Here is a 15141-nt window from a genome sequence, read left to right on the forward strand (position 1 = left end):
TTGATGGCTGGCGGTCAACCGATCGGCAGGTGGAGAGGTTCGGAGCCTTTCGAAGAACGCGAGAGAATCGTTGAATTCTTATTCGTTTATCTTATTCGTTTAGGAGATCCTTGTTGAGGGAAGATCGTGGGATATGGTATTGTTGGATTGCTGCATGTGATATCTTGGAGTTTTATTACTTGTAAATGTTTGACTGTTAAAGAGTCGTGGCAAATAAACGTTCTTATGTTTGAAAATGTTCGTCGCATCGATTTTGGTAAACCGATTGCACAACAAATAAAAGTTTCTTACGAGCAGATTTCAGAGTGTTTAGCATAGTTAATATTGTTTGACAGAAAGGGAGATTTTATAAAAATGTATTTTTTCTTTCAGTGATTTAAATAAGATAATAAAATTAACAATAAGGATGATTAACATTATTTACAGAATTAAACCGTGTATTAAAAAAAGTAGAACATGAGAGGATGATAGAAATTCCTGATGCTATTGCAGCTTATGCTATTATGCAGCTAATAGCAACTTATGCTATTGATTGGTCAAAAATGTGAATATTCGTGTCTTAAGATTGACATTATTTCTCATGCAATTGATATAATTGAAGTAACTATAATTTGTTCGTTATGATAACTGCTTTGTATTTTACCTATATATTTTTATCATAAATGCACAAAATCCATAGTTTACTTAAGAATATTTAAAGACTCGCCTCAAATCCTTCCTACTGATATCATAAAAATGTTAGTCTAGTTTTGCAATACTTTGCATTCTTATGAAACAGATTAAAATTTCTTTTATCACGGATAGGTCATTCCAGCAGTGAAAAGAATAACATTCGACTGGAATTTAAACACCGGATGATCAAATTCCACGAAGGGATGGAAATTACGTTTCCTGAGGAACGTTCTCCTCGGAGCCTCCTCCCGATAACCGTTCCGAAAAAGGCGAGTCCTACCGACAAACGACAAATCGATCGCATCTACCTCGATTACCGGCGCTTGGCGCAAACTCCCGGGCCCCCGGCCCGATCGAAAGAATCGATCTCTGAGTGACATCCCCTAATGAACGCAATTAGTTCCACGGGCCGAGTTGACCGTTCAAAGATGCATAGCTCGGCCGTGTCCGCGCGCAATCTCGCCGCAGCTTCCATTGAGACATCGGAACTCTTAATTGCAAGCCGCACGGGCCCCGGCCAAGGGTGTAGCCGGGGTGGCGAGACCGGGAAGAGTGGAAGATCTTCTTCATCGACGGGGCAAAGACATTCGGGGCAAAAGGCTCGTAAATCGTGGCAGGCCAATGGGACGTGGCGATGGTACCGTCTCGCGTTCACGATTGGCGGCACCGGGCAAAGCATCCGGCTCCGACCGGCTTGTCCAATCCCGGCGTGGTGCCCTCGAAGCGATTACCTACGTAGTCTGGGTCCCGATCGCTCATGCTAATTTCATAACAACTACCCTTGCGCCAATGGGCGAGCCGGGCTTAGAAAAGAGCGAAAACGACAGCCGGGGCCCGGCCAGCCGCGAGGGACCGGACGACCAAATAAAAAACAAGCGAAAAAGGGTCCACCTACCCGGGCCCACGGTCGGGTGAAGAGGCAATGAAAGCCGCCTATTCTGTTCGGCAGCCCTGCGCGCGTCCACGCGTGTATATGTAGGCGAGTCGTAAAATGGAGAGCTCATCTCGAGGTGGTACCCGATCGTTAGACTCAGCCTAGGGTGACGGGGGTTGCTCCGCTCGGTTAGCCTATGGTTCGCCGGTACTACACGCGTTGTCATCGCGGCTGGGAGTCGTGAACGTTTAAAATTAACTCGCGTACCGAGGATTTATCGGGCCGGCCGACGCGACGGTGCCATCGTCACGCGAGCTTATATCAGGGAGAAATGTTACGTAGCGTCTACGTGTTCTTCGCCAGCCACGGTGTTCGACAATCGTGCACGCCGGGACGCGGCGCGACCCCCGTTGTTTCGCTTATCCGAGAACCACCGCGCCTCCGAATGAAAAGGCTTGATCATTTCCACGACTGCCAATGAGCCGTTCAGAGCCTGATAAATCTTCAAACGTTTCCTACTGTGGCCTCTCACGAGCCTGACAGGTTAATACGGGTAGAACGAAATTTTAGATTTCTATTACGTGACCCACTGTCGTTAACCTTTGTTATTGCCAGTCTGCCAGGCCGCTACTAATTATTCATCCATGATAATAAAATGATTATAAAAGCAATTATAAGAAAAGGAACGTTTTCAATACACTTACTTCTATTTCATTATATCCATGGACAAAGTAAGAACAATTAATCTTTATTTTATATTTGACACTTCTATGTGTGAGACGGGTTCAGCTAGTTAAAATCGTTACTGTCCCTTCAAAGTTTATTCCAAGATTTATTAGACAATTAGGACACAATCTTTCTCTGATTATACTGTGTATTTTCTATTCAATCTATCTACTCGAATAAAATATACTGCAGACAATCTTTTACTGAAACATACAGTACTGCAGAAAATTGATAAACTATTCTACAAATCATATTGATAACAATAACGTTGAACAGATTAACTTTAGGAGCCGGATGATTTCGGAATTGTTGCAATCTCTCCCGATATCCGAAGGTAAAGTACGTCGCAGCAAGCGTAAGAATGGACGACTTCCGGGCCCATGAGCCGGCGAAATTAGGGAGAGGAAGGGTACGCTGGAGGTATTATCGACGGTTGGCCGGCCGAAGGGAAGAAGGCGGTGCCAGGCAATAATATTTCGCGTTCCGCAATTTTTTGCCCGGCGAGGAGAGTTCCATTCGGGGCTCATCGGCGACTCGTGGTGCGCCGCCGTGGGTATTAATTCCGGGAGAGAAAGAGAAAAACAGAAAGCGAACAAGGAGCGACGCGGTGCGGCGCGGCGCGGCGCGGCCGCGTTCGGTTCGGCGAGAGGGGCGGGGAGGCGAGGAGCACAAGGAGAACAAAACGATGCAGAAGACCATCTATGAGATGAGAAAATAATAATAAAGTGGAAATGAGCGAGCCGGTCCATAAATTGCTCCGCTCCTTGTTAATGGTCTGGGGGCCCGGGGCGACCTCAACTAAACGTGGCCCGGTCTGACCCGGCCTCTGTCTTTCTCTCGTTCGAACCGAAGGATCTGGTCCGACCCGTTCGAGACGCTCTTGGAAGGCTCATTTCTGTATTTAATGGACGCCCAGAGATGGCCACCGAGTCCCTGGGCTCCCGAGAGCCAGAAAGAGGGACTAAAAGGGTCCGGAGGACACAAAGGATACACGTCGAACCTTGGTACTGGCTGTGATTGGCGACCAGGCGTGGCCCCGCCAACAGATATCCTGCATCTCTTTAAGACGCGGTGGACCGATGTTCGAAGCCCGGGCACACGTTTATATTTTATATTTCACATTTTTGTAGTTGAACGGGAAAAAGTCCCGAGAGAGGCTATCGAGAAAATTACCAGCCGTCTGAAAGAGTTGCAAGACTTCGATGAATTTCTAATAAATGAATCTCTGAGGCTTATATTAGATAGAAACCTTATTATATTTTTACCTCCCACAGACTATTAAATTGTAAATAGTATTATCATTACTGGTCATTTATTAGATTAAATGTATTTATTGACTATACGATAAAGTAAATATTAGGAAACATTTAATTATAAACCGTGGCAAATATGTATTATGAAATATTAATAAAAAATATAGAATGTTCTAATAAATAATTTCTTGTATGATACATATACAATATGGTATATGAATAATGCTACATGTACTTATCTTCGCTGCGTTTGATTCTATTGTAGTTAATAAAGTCGACAGTAGAGGGCAGGAGCGATCGGACAGATCTCAGCGACATCTACAATCGACGAGGCTGAAACAACTCAGTTGTCGAGCTATGTTAAAGCACTGCCGCGAAACAGTATAGTAATACCCACAGAGGTGCTATAGAACTGCTGCTACTGCAGTGTTGAGACACACTCGTCGTTACCGTGTGGAGGTCTTTTTATAAATAAACTATTTGATTATAACATTCACACCCAAAATTTACAATTTAATTAAATTTTTTATATGAAATGATCAAACCAATGAATACTTTCAGTTTGATAAACTCGTGTCCTCTCTCAGAAGGTTTACTATAAATTGAATAACTCGTTGGTATGAAAACAATAATTTAATAAATATTTACGAGACGACAATAACTTATTTACTAATTTAGTCAATATTATAAAATGTCGACAAAGTAGAAATCATCAATTATCTACATCCACCACACTAATATTTCAGAAATTTCAGCTTCACATTGTCAGTGAGACTCGAGTATTTCCTATATCTCATTTGTACTACAACATCTCTTACCATTTGAAATTTTGGCGGCTATAAATTCGTAAGACACGTACATTCAAACGATAAACATGTTACAAAACAATCGATAATTGATATTTTATCAAATTTCTTGGTAATTAAAATTGTTGTTGTTTAAAAGAAATTTATGTGAAAATATAAATTTAACATCACGGCAATGCGTTTCAAAACTAAATTTGTTATCACGTTAACATAAAATTTTGAAAAATATTAAGGTTATAAATGTATTATCTCGTTAAAAATAATTATAGATATAACCTTAACATATCCTTTGAGAATACGATATACAGTGTAATTATTTTTATGAATTGTCAAGTAATTATCTCTACAAATTATATCATTAGTGACAGCACATATATAGCAATAGTTTTATATATGTTTTCATACATATCGACATTTACAATGTTCATTTTATAAACTTTAGAGTGCTTACATTCCAAAAACTCACCTCATAAGTACGGTTCCTAAGTCTGTGTCTGCTATTGCAGCAATTGATAAGATTTAGACTCCCATAGCAGCATTCTATAAAAATATTAGACAGAGCTAAGATCAATACTAACAGAACACTAAGATCACCGAACACTAAGATCAATACTAACAATCTGTGTTGCAGTTTTATGTAGTTCACTGGCTGAAAGTACTATAGTGAAAGAGGGCACAAGCAACTATTATAGTATATACCAGATGTAGATAATGTCAATTTCTATCACTACAATTTTGTTACTTTTCTATTTCTACTTTATTAATTTCATTAATAATTAGGTATGACGAGTAAACTGTATATTAATATTACAAACGTTTGATTCGCTTACTTACTATCGCTTTAACAAATAACTTAATTAACTAACGAAACGCCTATTTAAAATTAGTCATCTCAACCTTACATTACAATTATTCTACTACTATTCGAAACATATCTTGATGTGTATTAAGTATTATTCGCAAATTCACTGGTAAATGTGGTTGATAATTCTACGAGGTCAAAAGTATAAATCGAATATCGCGCCGCGTGTTTCAGATGTTACGCGAGGTTTGAATGCGCAGAACATAGATGCGCGAAAAGAGTAAGACTGCAAGCATAGTAACATGAGACTGCCTAGTTTTCTGGTACATGTGGAACTCGCATTATAGAGTCCGCTGAGTTCTTTCTGTCTCTCTTGATCATCGTTTGTTCCTTTTCTAATGTTACTAAATTGCTAGATGAAGAAACTCTTGAATTGAGAGACCACTATATTGTCTTACAAGTGAATGCAGTTTTACCCTAGATGACACTGTAGACCAATATAGGTTAACTTTGTTTGACATGTCAGAATTGTTTCTCAACTAATTGTGTGTTTATCTGCTGTTCAAATCATTGGTGTCGCACATGTAAATTACAATGGGTTTGTTAACCGTGCTTAAAAAATTGAAGCAAAAGGAAAAAGAAATGCGAATTTTAATGTTGTATGTATTTACTTTGTAATATCTTTTAGTATAATGTTACTTGAATAAATTTGTCTATATTCCTGATAAAATTTGTTCATATAATTTCATAAGGAGTATTCGATAAAATAATAGAATGTTTTTTAATCTGTATAAACATTTGTTTTATAGAGGTTTGGACAATGCTGGTAAAACAACAGTGTTAAAAAGGATCAATGGTGAACCAATTGACACAATATCACCAACTCTTGGTTTCAACATTAAAACATTGGACCACCGTGGATATAAACTCAATATATGGGACGTGGGTGGTCAGAAATCATTACGCTCGTATTGGAGAAACTACTTTGAATCTACCGATGGACTTATTTGGGTAATAGACAGCGCAGATAGGAGAAGACTGGAAGATTGCAAAACGGAATTGTATAAACTTTTAAAAGAGGAAAGATTGGAAGGTGCAAGTCTTCTAGTACTTGCAAACAAACAAGACTTACCCGGAGCAATGTCTACATCAGACATTGCAGAAGTTTTGGAGTTGCCAAGCATCAAAACACATCACTGGCAAATATTTAAGTGTTCAGCAGTTACTGGAGAAAACCTGGTAGAAGGAATAAACTGGATTGTGGATGATATCTCTGCAAGAATATTTTACATAGACTAATGCTGTGAACATACTCAATTCAATTGTGCTAGTATTGTAACTTTTTTACTTTATTTATTTTTTGTTCCATGAAGAAAGAAGTAATGCGATTATTACTTTTTTTACATGAACAATTGTTTATATAATGTTAAAATGACTTAATAAATTCACAATTTTCCTCAATGTTTAAATCTAATTTCCTTTCCTTAAAATTGATTGTTATTTCTTCTTTGTCTTTTTCGTCTTCTTTGTCGCTTTTGATTCAGTGCCCTCTTCCTTTTTCTTTGGTTTAGGATGTTTAGGAGCCTTTTTCTTCTTTTCAGGCTTTGGTGGAGGAGGCTCTGTGTCAGGATATTGAGTTATATAAACCGACTTTAACAGATCTAGATTCACAGTGTTCTTTGAACCAGCAAATGCCTTGGTAATAGCATCTAGCAAAGTTGGAGACAGCTTAAGTTTGAAGGATTTTACCAGTTGTATGAAGCGTGCTGTAAACGAAAAAATGAATTAATCATTCCTATATTGCTACTACAATCTTTGTACATAAGAGATTCGTGTCAACTTGATGAAATGAACTTCCGTACATTTAGGGACAATGCCGTCCTCAAGGGAAAGGATAAAGTGACCGAAGTTCTTGCGTAGTTTTTTCTTTTTCGGTTTCATTGCCTCGTAGTTAGCTCTTTTAAATATTAACGCCATTACATCCGGTCCCACAATCTTGTGATTACTGAGTATCCCTTCTAATTTAACTTCCAAACTGGGTCTATCTTCTTCAATGGTTTGGAGTTCGGGTAAAGCATTTTTCTTCGCCCAGATGTGCGAGAGATCCAAAACCCGCAGCTGACTTCCCGGAGACACTTGAGGCGTGACTGCTCGTATAAGTTCAAGCGCACCCTCCGCCTTCAAGGGATTGTTACCTATATGCAGCTCCTCCAGCGTTTCGTTTTTCGCTAGACCTCTAGCAATTATTGCAGCGTCCTCCTCGTTAAACCTGTTTCCTGGAAAAAAGTCATTACTGTATTAAATCTCATTAACTCCATCTGGTCTCCTGAAGCATAAAGAGTTCCTGGGCTCTATTGGATGAACCAAATTGTTACCAGTCATGATCAGTTTCTTCACGGGTGGAGAATGGGATAATAATAATCGTAGATAATTCACGCATTCATTGCCCAACGCATTCCATGATAAATCAAGCTCCTCCAACACCTCGTTGGTTTCTAACGCTTTGCATAACTTCTTCCACGTTTCCGCACTGTACAAAGAATTCCATGATAATCTCAGCTTCGTTAACGTATCAGAAGCCGTGATCAAATGGTTTAGATCATTGGCGCAGGCTTCGTCCAACTGATTATCATTCATAATAAGTTCCTTTAGGTGATCGCTCTGACAAACTGCTTCTGCAATGTACGCAAAGCCTTCGGCACCAAGGTTGCACTCGGAGACATCTAATTCTGCCAATGTTTGGCTATCGGAAATCCCATCTTGCAGTCTCCACGCACCCTTAGGACCTATTCGACACCCTGCTAATACCATTTTGTGGATAGTGTTGTTGGTCTGAAGTAACTCGCTGAGGTGATAGCAGGCGTCCTCTGATAACCAATTTCCCTGAAGTGTAGATCAATGTCAGGCCCTAACATCTAACAAATATTTTACGATAAGATATATTACTGTTACCGTAAGGTCGACTACGTCCACCGTATGGTTCAGCATCAAAGCCTCGCAGAGGGGTCGGACGATCCTCGGATTCATTCCATAGTACTGCAGATCGATTTTATTCGACAGAAGCATCTGCTCCAACCCCTTTATATGCTGAAGCTTCGCCTTCTCTACCATGGCTTTAAAAAATTCTACACCGTGGTTACTGTAGCTGTCTGTTTGCTCTTGCAGGATCCAGAACGCAGGTGTTATGCCAGGATCATCGGGTATCGGAAACGAGGTGTGAAGATTGCGCAATTTCATCTGGGAGTTGCTGATCTCGATATGTCTGAGACAATTGTAGAGAGATCCCTCCGAGGATTCCTCGCTACCCTCCTCGGATTCATCTTCCGGCGTGATCAAAGTCTCCTCGGATCCTTCGGTTTCGTCCTTCAACTGAAAGTTCAATGCGTATATAAAAAATGTTCTCATCTTTTTCAAAGAAGATACGAGACTAAAATTACACCAATTAGCTGGCGTAGTTTCTCCTTCCTTTCTTCAGTCTTGATTGCAATTCTCTCGGCGCCTATGTCGCGAAATGTCAAGTCCGCGTATATGTCTATCAATTCCGGCGGCTTTAATGCGTCTTTCACGCTTTCCTTTCTTTCAACTATCTCGTCGAACTCCTTGTATTCTCCTTCTTCATATTCGTATTCGTACCCTTCGCCTTCTCCTCCGTCGTCAGGCGGCCATATTTGGTAATCGGAATAATCTGATACTTCGGTAAGATAGTCATCTGCCGCATACTATAAAAAGATTTTATTAAATCATGACTATGCAAACGTTGCATTGTTACGTATGCATGTACATACCTTAGTCTCCATGTTTCGTCTAAATCTCGTTCCTCTTTCGACTATCAAACGCAAAAAACGGATACGACTTCTTTATGTAAAACAAGTTTCACTTCACGTCATAAATATCATTCTCAAATCAATTGATGAATAAAAAAACTGTAACATGTAAAATGATAAAATAGAAATGGAGCTCAGCAAGACGGTCAAAATGTTAAATTCAGGTTATATTTATTTACTGTTTTGTTATCGATGGATAGCTGTTTCCAAGAGATCACGCTACGACGTCGCAGGGGGTGAAAATCCGAGGCGCCATAAATTCTCGATCGCGTCGTTAGTAAAACAAGAACCTGCTTAGACGTTTCATGCATGATTCAGCTGATTCCTATAGAAATGTAGACTATGTATTACAACTTTCTACAGAATTTCATTGAAGTTGTTCTGCCATATGACGTCGAGAATAGACATTGTGCAACCGATTCGATGCAGCATTCCTGAAAAGAGAATAGTCAAAGTTGAGTTGGGTTTTAAGGGTTTCGCTTTGAGGACGCTTTATCTTTTACCTCGTTGACGTGGCTTAGCTGCAGCCACGGCTGCGCATTTTCTCAAGGCATCTCATTTACGCCACGGCGTCGGTGTCGGAACACGAGGTTCACACGGGCCTTATTCGGCTACTGGCAGGGCTGACTCATTTACCGAGTATTCGTCAAGTGGCTCTTCTGGACCATTGTATTGTAATTTCGACAGATCGTTCATTCAACGTGGTCACGCGGGCGTCCGCGGTCCGTGGTCAAGATCGCCCAATGGCTACCGTTGTCTCGGCCACGAAATTGCCCACACGGGGTCTTTGTTGATCGCAGACGCGCTTTCGATGATAATGAACAGCATTATCCTCAATGAAACGATCTATTGAAATCTGTGGCGCGACGAAATCCGGATCCGTGTGCCACGAGGTTGTTCACCGTAGCTTTCGAAACGATTTACGCTCCTATTATTTCAAAGGGAAAATACAGGTCCTTTGCTTCTTGTCTTTAAGTGTAGGATTATGGAAGATGAAGCAAGTATGAAGAAGAATCAAGAATGAATATGGGGGCGCGATTAGGAATGTTATACAGAAAGTTCGACTTAAGTGATCTATGTCGAATAAGTACAATTGTTCTTTCTGTTGAAAAGTTATTTAACGTCTCTATTTGAGCTAATAAAATCATCAATGTACTGTGTTTTTGAACTCTCATATGCCTGTCGTTTCTCTACTTGACTTATTCCACGGCGTTGAATTAGTACACCCCTACGAAGTCAGTAAAATAGAAAGACAACTTGAGACAAGATGACAATAGACCCGAAGGTTCACCCTATCCTACTACACGTGGTTATGACTGTTTTGCTCCTACATCTTTGTAGCTGCAACGTTCGCAATTGACACGTTCGTATATGTATCGTTGTCGGTATTTTCCGTCATCGAAGGACAAGTATTAAAGGCGTTTAAATCGTTCAAAAAATATTGACGTCGTGATCGATGCCGAACTGCAGCTGCTCCCGGAAGGCACGTCTACCATCGATTCTGCGTTCCCGGTGATTTGAATGCAACCTGCGCGGGCGTTGGCCGTAGCATCACCACGTGAGAGAATTCGTTCGTGGTTGGTTCGCGCTCGTTGTAGCTGAATGATAAAAAAAAACGCCACTCGGTCTCGAAGGGTTGTACTTTTTATTGAAACTTTTTCAATCTTCGTAACCTTAGGTGAGAAAAACTTGGCGCGTTGGCGGAGAGGGCGAGGGGCGGTCGGAAGGAGCTTATTTATTTACACGCACTTACTCGTACACATTTTTTCCTTCGGTATCTGACACGGGGACTGATCACATCTATTCGATTATCCATTAGCTATCTACGGTGGACCTTGGGGCATTAATTCCTCGGGGGTGCGATACAAATTGTCGCGCGTATCGATCGTCTTATTCGACCGACAAGCTCTCGTGAAAAATCAGGAACACGTTCGAGGAACCATTGTCCGTGGTCACTTAATCAATTAATACAAGACAATAAAATAAAAATAATATAATATAAAATAATATAATATATATATTTTTTTCATCGGTTCTATGTATATATTTTTTGTATAAGAATATAGACTTCTTTATAAAATAAAGTATCTGTTATACAAATTTTATTCCTTCCGTTAGAACATACGGTTACCGCCTAATACGATTTATGCGCCTTCCTCTTCGTTAAAGTCTAGTGTACGCGCGATTTCGTGCGACCAGCAGATCGCGACACGCTGGAACGATACTAAAAGAAGAAGAATAGATACATAAAAATTGCACATCTAAAGGGGGTCGGGGTTCGGGATCGTGGATGAAACGGGGGGCGGAGGGGTGGGTCCAAGGAAGCTTCGTAAAACGGCGAGGGGACACGGAACTATGTACGTTGGGGCTCTATTTACACCGATGACTCCATGTTGGAACTCTGGATGACGTCGGTCAAACTGATCGTTGTCGATCCACAAAATTAGATAAATTTCATCGATCGATAATAGCACTGTCAAAAATGTTAATTTGCTATCGAGAAGCTAAACACAGAATCAAAGCTCGTATAAATCGTGGAACGATTAATTTGTCAAATTTCATTTGCACCTAGATGTTCTACAGTCTACTCCTACAAAAAGAAGAGATCAAAACTTATAAGATCAAAAGTGATTCGGTTCGAGTGGGAAGCTACTACGATCGTCAATGTCTCTCTTTCGAGAGATGGAATCGACCGATAACAATCGTTGACGACAATTAATCGTGTCGAGGGTCCAAAGGGATGGGACGGGATCGGTGATAGGGGCGAGAATGAGAAAGTCTTACGCACGATATCCTCTCTCTACGAGTATCACAATAATATCGTCCGACGGAACGTCCGAAGCCTGCGTTCGCGCAGAATAGTTTGTCTACGTCTCTACGAATGCCCGCATCACTCGGACATCTCAGCTTCGGAGAACGGAAGGGGACCACGATCTACGCCATGGTCTACGATTAACGCGGATACAACGTCGAATCTTAAACCTTAAGACAGTTGTGGGGGATTTGGAATGGGACGAGGGATGGTGTGAACGGGGACTTTATAGGAGATACAAGCTTAGCGAAATTAATAAGTACGAGTTATGTACATATGTACAACGATAAAACGACTCGGCGTTATCAGTAAAATTGTGTATCGTCGATCGGTTATTGTCGTGTATCGTGAAATCGCCGGAAGCACGGAGCATAGGTAGACAGAAAGCGTAAACTGGATTGCACCTCGATACCTGATAAAAGAAGAATTCTCTTGAACTATTACCTCTCTATCTACCTAGTTCCGTATCACTCGCTGTCTGTAAACTATGGCAGAACAGGGTCACTGGGACCCCTCCGGACTCGCGCTTAGAAATACATAGTATGACAGCTACACGCGGAAACGATTGCCACAGATTAATAACACTGTACAACAAATCTCAGCCTTCTCTCGAACGTGTATAACATTGGGCAAGCGTTCCTTACAGATACTCGAGAATAAATAAGAAACGTTTGTTCGAAGTTAAACGTCCAAACCTGTGTTGCACAGCGTGGTTCGCGATAACCCTATTTCACGACGCTCTTATTGTCCTTAAATTGTCATCGGCATCCGCAATGTTGGCATGGAGTTACACGTGCACAGTTAACACTTGATGGGGCACCGACGTCTGGCTGGTTCCTGGCTGCTGATGAGAATACGATGGTTCCTGTAGTCTGGGTTTGCTGTACGGTTTATGAAGTCCCTCCTCGTAGCTGAAGCTGGCCGTGTTGTTCCTCGCTTCGGCGCTGGGCGCTTTGTAAAGAGGCGGCAGACGATGTCTGCCCTCTTCGGAGACCATCTCCAAACTTTCCTCGGTCGCGCCGAGCGCGCCCAGCGAGGTCCCCGACAACGGCCTCACGACGGAGACCCTGGGTTCGCCTGGGTCCTGGTCTTTCAAAGGATTCGCGTATCTCCTCAGGTTCTCTTCGTTCTGAAGGTTGTTGGACTTCTCGTCCAGGTCGCTGCGATGTCTGTGCAACGAGGTCTCGCTATTCGTCGTCGCCGTCAAGCTAGACCGTTGCCTGACGGACCGAAGGTACCACAACCCGCCGAATAGAGCTAGCACTAGCACGGTGGCTAGGGCGCCGCCCAAGACGGCCACGTAACTGCCAGCACTGCTGGCGTTCGCCGAGCTCGGCTCGCTGAGCAAGGCCGTCTCCACCTTGACCTCCAGCACGGAGGCCAGAGCGAGAGGTCTTCCCAGCGGTCTGCTAAGTGCTTCGCCAAGATCTCTGGCTGCGTCTGCAGCTGCTTCGGAGAAGATGGTCACTTCCACTGTATCGTTGTCTCCTGGCTTCAGGTCGCACAGAAGGACGATCGACTGTGGCCTCCTGGGGTCAGCCAACAGCTTTCTTAGGCGTCTGCAAAGGATCTCGACCGAGGTACCCGCGGCTAGATTATCTCTTCTCAGCAAGATGGTGAGCCTGGAACACGTGGGGCCCGGCGTAGCCTGGCCGGGCCAACAGGATGGTGGCGCGGGTAGAGCAGGCGGACCGACTCTTCTGCCAGTCTCCACCGGTCTGCACTCTCCCCATGCTGGACAGGGTGGCGAGAGGCAGCTCTCGCTGGGGCTGGGCACGCAGACTTCGTGAGCCAGGCAGGAAGTGCCGTTCAGACAGTTCCCAGGTCCACACCAGATATTGCTGCACTGGTTCTTCCCGTTCCGACACTCGCAGATGTTGCAATCGTCGTCGCAGCTGGCCACCATGCAACCCGGACCCCCAGCAGTGCGGATCTCGCAACGAGCTCCGCTCCTACCTGGCGGACAGATGCAGGAATAGCTCGCTATACCATCGACGCACGTGGAGCCGCTGGTGCACGGATCGCTGGCGCACTCGTTCACGTTTATGCGGCAGTCGGGGCCCGTGAATCCCGGAGCACATTCGCATCTGAACCAGTTAATCCCGTCCACGCATTTACCACCGTTCAGACAGGGCAACGGTTGACAATCGTCGACGTCCCGGCGACAATTCGGACCCTCGAAGCCTTCTCTGCAGACGCATCTGTAGTTCCCATCGGCGGTGTTCACGCAAGTAGCGCCGTTTTCGCAGGGATTGCTCGCGCAGGCTGGAGAAGCTATGTGACAGGCTGCGCCTTCCCAATCTGGAGGACAATGGCAAGTGAACCCGTCCCCTCGGTCCTGACAAGTCCCACCGTGACGGCAAGTCCCTGGCTCGCAGTGACCACCCCGGAGGGCGCAGGTCTTGCCCTTCCATTCACCTCTGCAGATGCAGGTGAAGTCCGCGACGCCGTCCACGCAGGTGCCATTGTTGCGGCAGGGAGAGTTCATACACTCGTCGACGTCTGCAACGAAATCAATTGTTGTTTCATTATGACTGATTCTTTTCCGCGCAAAAATGAATACTGAACGGCGAGAGGTTATAATTTATTCTGTAGTGTCTGCATCTTTGCGTTACGAGATCAAGACCGTCGCTGGTAGGAAACGAGAAAAATGAACAGCAATGCACAAGACCGGACTGTGGGTAGAGCTGTAACTTTACGAGATATCCGGGTATCTGGCTTACCCATGAGATACTCGGGTAAACCAAAATTAGTCGAGCACTCGGTTACCTAATGAGATAACTGGGTGGAGGGAATATCACTTTACGTAACAAGCCATTAGAGATTATAATTTATACTGTGGAAACATTTTAATTGCTTTTTTTAAATTGCGTATATGTAGATCCACGCTTGTTGCAGCATTGATCTTATTTTACGGAAGACCACAAAAAGTCGTAGCTCTTTATTATAACAGTGTTTACGTTTACGTTTAGTTTAAACGAAAAATATATTGTATGGAGATCGAACGAATTTTATTGCGAAGAAAATGAAGATAGTAATCAGCATTAGGATGATAATAATTCTTGTAACCTCTTATAAGACCTCATTTCTGTGACTGAAAGGAAGAACGTTGCAAGATTCACCAATTAGTAGTGTCTCAAATTGCATAATATTATCCAATCTATAGAACTTGTTTTCACGATATTTTATCTGATACATGCGTATATCATACATACTACAATTCAACGAATGTATTATGTTAAATATTTTGAAATTGTGAATTGCGACGTCTTTCCTTGCAGCCACAGATTTATAAGATACCCGGTTATCCGACTACTAAACCGTGTCGTGAGATACCCGGCTGTCTCATGGATAGGAAGGTACTAACTCCGG

General features: G+C 42.9%; 3 protein-coding genes across 3 annotated transcripts in view; 1 reads left to right on the plus strand and 2 right to left on the minus strand.

Annotated features, from left to right (window-relative positions):
- The first annotated feature begins 5442 nt into the window (after nucleotides 1–5442).
- Nucleotides 5443–6589, plus strand: Arl2 (ADP ribosylation factor-like 2). The gene is made up of 2 exons (XM_078178256.1): nucleotides 5443–5792; nucleotides 5943–6589. The coding sequence occupies exons 1-2, from the start codon at nucleotides 5728–5730 to the stop codon at nucleotides 6430–6432; spliced, it is 555 nt and encodes a 184-aa protein (XP_078034382.1). The 5' UTR covers nucleotides 5443–5727; the 3' UTR covers nucleotides 6433–6589.
- A 41-nt stretch (nucleotides 6590–6630) lies between these two features.
- LOC144468642 (uncharacterized) lies at nucleotides 6631–8930 on the minus strand. The gene is made up of 6 exons (XM_078178258.1): nucleotides 8919–8930; nucleotides 8571–8852; nucleotides 8086–8502; nucleotides 7509–8016; nucleotides 6996–7409; nucleotides 6631–6899 (listed from the first exon to the last, which is right to left on the minus strand). Exons 1-6 carry the CDS (start codon nucleotides 8928–8930, stop codon nucleotides 6631–6633), a joined length of 1902 nt encoding a protein of 633 aa, XP_078034384.1.
- A 1655-nt stretch (nucleotides 8931–10585) lies between these two features.
- Nucleotides 10586–15141, minus strand: part of Ser (protein serrate) — a 63743-nt gene continuing 59187 nt past the window's right edge. Inside the window, exon 6 of the mRNA XM_078178980.1 lies at nucleotides 10586–14271. Coding sequence (XP_078035106.1) covers nucleotides 12557–14271 — 1715 coding nt within the window. The 3' untranslated portion in view covers nucleotides 10586–12556. The remainder of the gene's footprint in view (nucleotides 14272–15141) is intronic.

Source organism: Augochlora pura, chromosome 4 (assembly GCF_028453695.1).
Source record: "Augochlora pura isolate Apur16 chromosome 4, APUR_v2.2.1, whole genome shotgun sequence".
NCBI classification, from domain to species: domain Eukaryota; kingdom Metazoa; phylum Arthropoda; class Insecta; order Hymenoptera; family Halictidae; genus Augochlora; species Augochlora pura.

Bases quoted from the DNA above. Each gene is read 5' to 3' on its own strand.
- Arl2 (XM_078178256.1), top strand. From the start codon at position 5,728: ATGGGTTTGTTAACCGTGCTTAAAAAATTGAAGCAAAAGGAAAAAGAA. The intron at 5,793-5,942 runs GTATGTATTTAC...TTTGTTTTATAG, and splicing joins GAAATGCGAATTTTAATGTT to AGGTTTGGACAATGCTGGTA.
- LOC144468642 (XM_078178258.1), bottom strand. The intron at 7,410-7,508 runs GTAACAATTTGG...ACTTTTTTCCAG, and splicing joins GAAGAAACTGATCATGACTG to GAAACAGGTTTAACGAGGAG. The intron at 6,900-6,995 runs GTACGGAAGTTC...TTTCGTTTACAG, and splicing joins GGACGGCATTGTCCCTAAAT to CACGCTTCATACAACTGGTA.